Genomic DNA, 1,652 nt, shown 5'->3' with positions numbered 1-1,652 from the left:
TATTTATTATATTATATTATAATTTATATTATTTATTTATTTATATTTTTTCTGTTAACTTTTAAAAATATGAATTTATACTTATCGTTACACGAACAATACTTTATAAATACCATAAAGAAGAAACTTTCGGCAGAAGAGGAGGATACCATTTTAACGAGCAAATATGAGTCTATTTTGTTGAGTGCCATATTTTGGGTTTTAAGTAGTATTAGCTTAATAAATAAAAAAAGGGAATCTATAGATGAGGTATTAAGTAAAGATTTTATAGATGTCATATATATGTTGGTAATGAAATGTTTACATAGAAGGAAAATTAAAGATGAATATATTTATAAGTTAAAAAAAGAAACATATATTTTATCAAATGAAGATATTAAAAAAAAAAAAAAAAAAAAATTTATAGTAACAGGTTTTAGTCCATGTAATAAAAAAAATGTATATGAAGCAAATATAATTTCTACCTTGAGTGCTATTCAAATATTATTTTTATTAAATAAAACTGATGAGAATAGTATAAGTACTAAAACATTATTAGAAATATATAATTTTGTAATATTTTTATTTGATGAAGAAAAGGGATATTTTCATTTTTCTTTAAAGAGTGTACAATATAAATTTGATGGTGACATGCGTTTTATGTTTTGTTCCTTGTGTACTTTATATCTATTAAATAAATTATTTAAGGAAAGAAATATCCATGTTAATAATATAAATAATGATAAATGTATACATTGGATAATAAATTGTTTTAATATAGATGGAGGATTTTCAAATCTTCCTGGTTCAGAATCCCATGCCGGTACAACTTTTTGTGCAATTCATTCATTAAAATTATTGAAGAATGAGAAAGGCAAGACTTATTTTTCTTATAATCCTATAATGAAAAAAAAGCTAATTAGGTAGTTTAAAAAAAATGATTAAAATGTGTGATATTAAGTAGGTATTGCTATATGTACACCTACACACACATTTAATAATATATACTATTATATATATATATATATATATATATATATATATGTATGTATTTATTCATATATTTATTTTTTTATATAGATGGCTTTGTGAACGTTATGATAATTTTGGTATTAATGGTAGAGTTGGGAAAGATCACGATGTTTGTTATTCTTGGTGGGTTTTAAGCAGTTTATCATCTTTGAATGTAAATTTAGGAAAGGCATTTAATGTAAATATTATTATTAATTTTATTTTAAAATGTCAGGATAAAGTAAATGGAGGATTTTCAAGAATAGGACAAGATGAATATAATATAAACAAAAAATGTATGAACTATTTTAAAAATGAAAATTTATTTTTTAAACAAACAGATCAATTTCATAGTTTTTTTTCCTTATGTGCATTGTCACTTATTTATTATAATATTCATTATTATATGAAAAAGGAGAAACTAAAAAAGTATGAACTTTTTGATCAAATAAGTATACCTGAACATATAAATGATGTTTTGAGTAATATGGCAAACATTCATGAAGCGTTTGCTATGCCAAGACGATTAATACAATGATTTTTTTTATATTATAAATATAATATTATTATATTTATAAAAAAACATATATGTGAAATATTATTATACTTTGTATGCATTAATCAATTATTAAAAAAAAAAAATATATATAAATATATATATA

General features: G+C 20.6%; 1 protein-coding gene across 1 annotated transcript; it reads left to right on the top strand.

The window, feature by feature from the left end:
- Window positions 1–69: 69 nt before the first annotated feature.
- On the top strand, window positions 70–1,528 carry PRSY57_1213600 (geranylgeranyl transferase type2 beta subunit, putative; the record flags this gene model as incomplete). The annotated part of the gene is made up of 2 exons (XM_012908563.2): window positions 70–902; window positions 1,060–1,528. 2 exons carry the CDS (start codon window positions 70–72, stop codon window positions 1,526–1,528), a joined length of 1,302 nt encoding a protein of 433 aa, XP_012764017.2.
- Window positions 1,529–1,652: the final 124 nt, after the last annotated feature.

This window comes from Plasmodium reichenowi, chromosome 12, assembly GCF_001601855.1.
Source record: "Plasmodium reichenowi strain SY57 chromosome 12, whole genome shotgun sequence".
NCBI lineage: Eukaryota > Apicomplexa > Aconoidasida > Haemosporida > Plasmodiidae > Plasmodium > Plasmodium reichenowi.
This window is presented reverse-complemented; position numbering and strand designations above follow the sequence as displayed.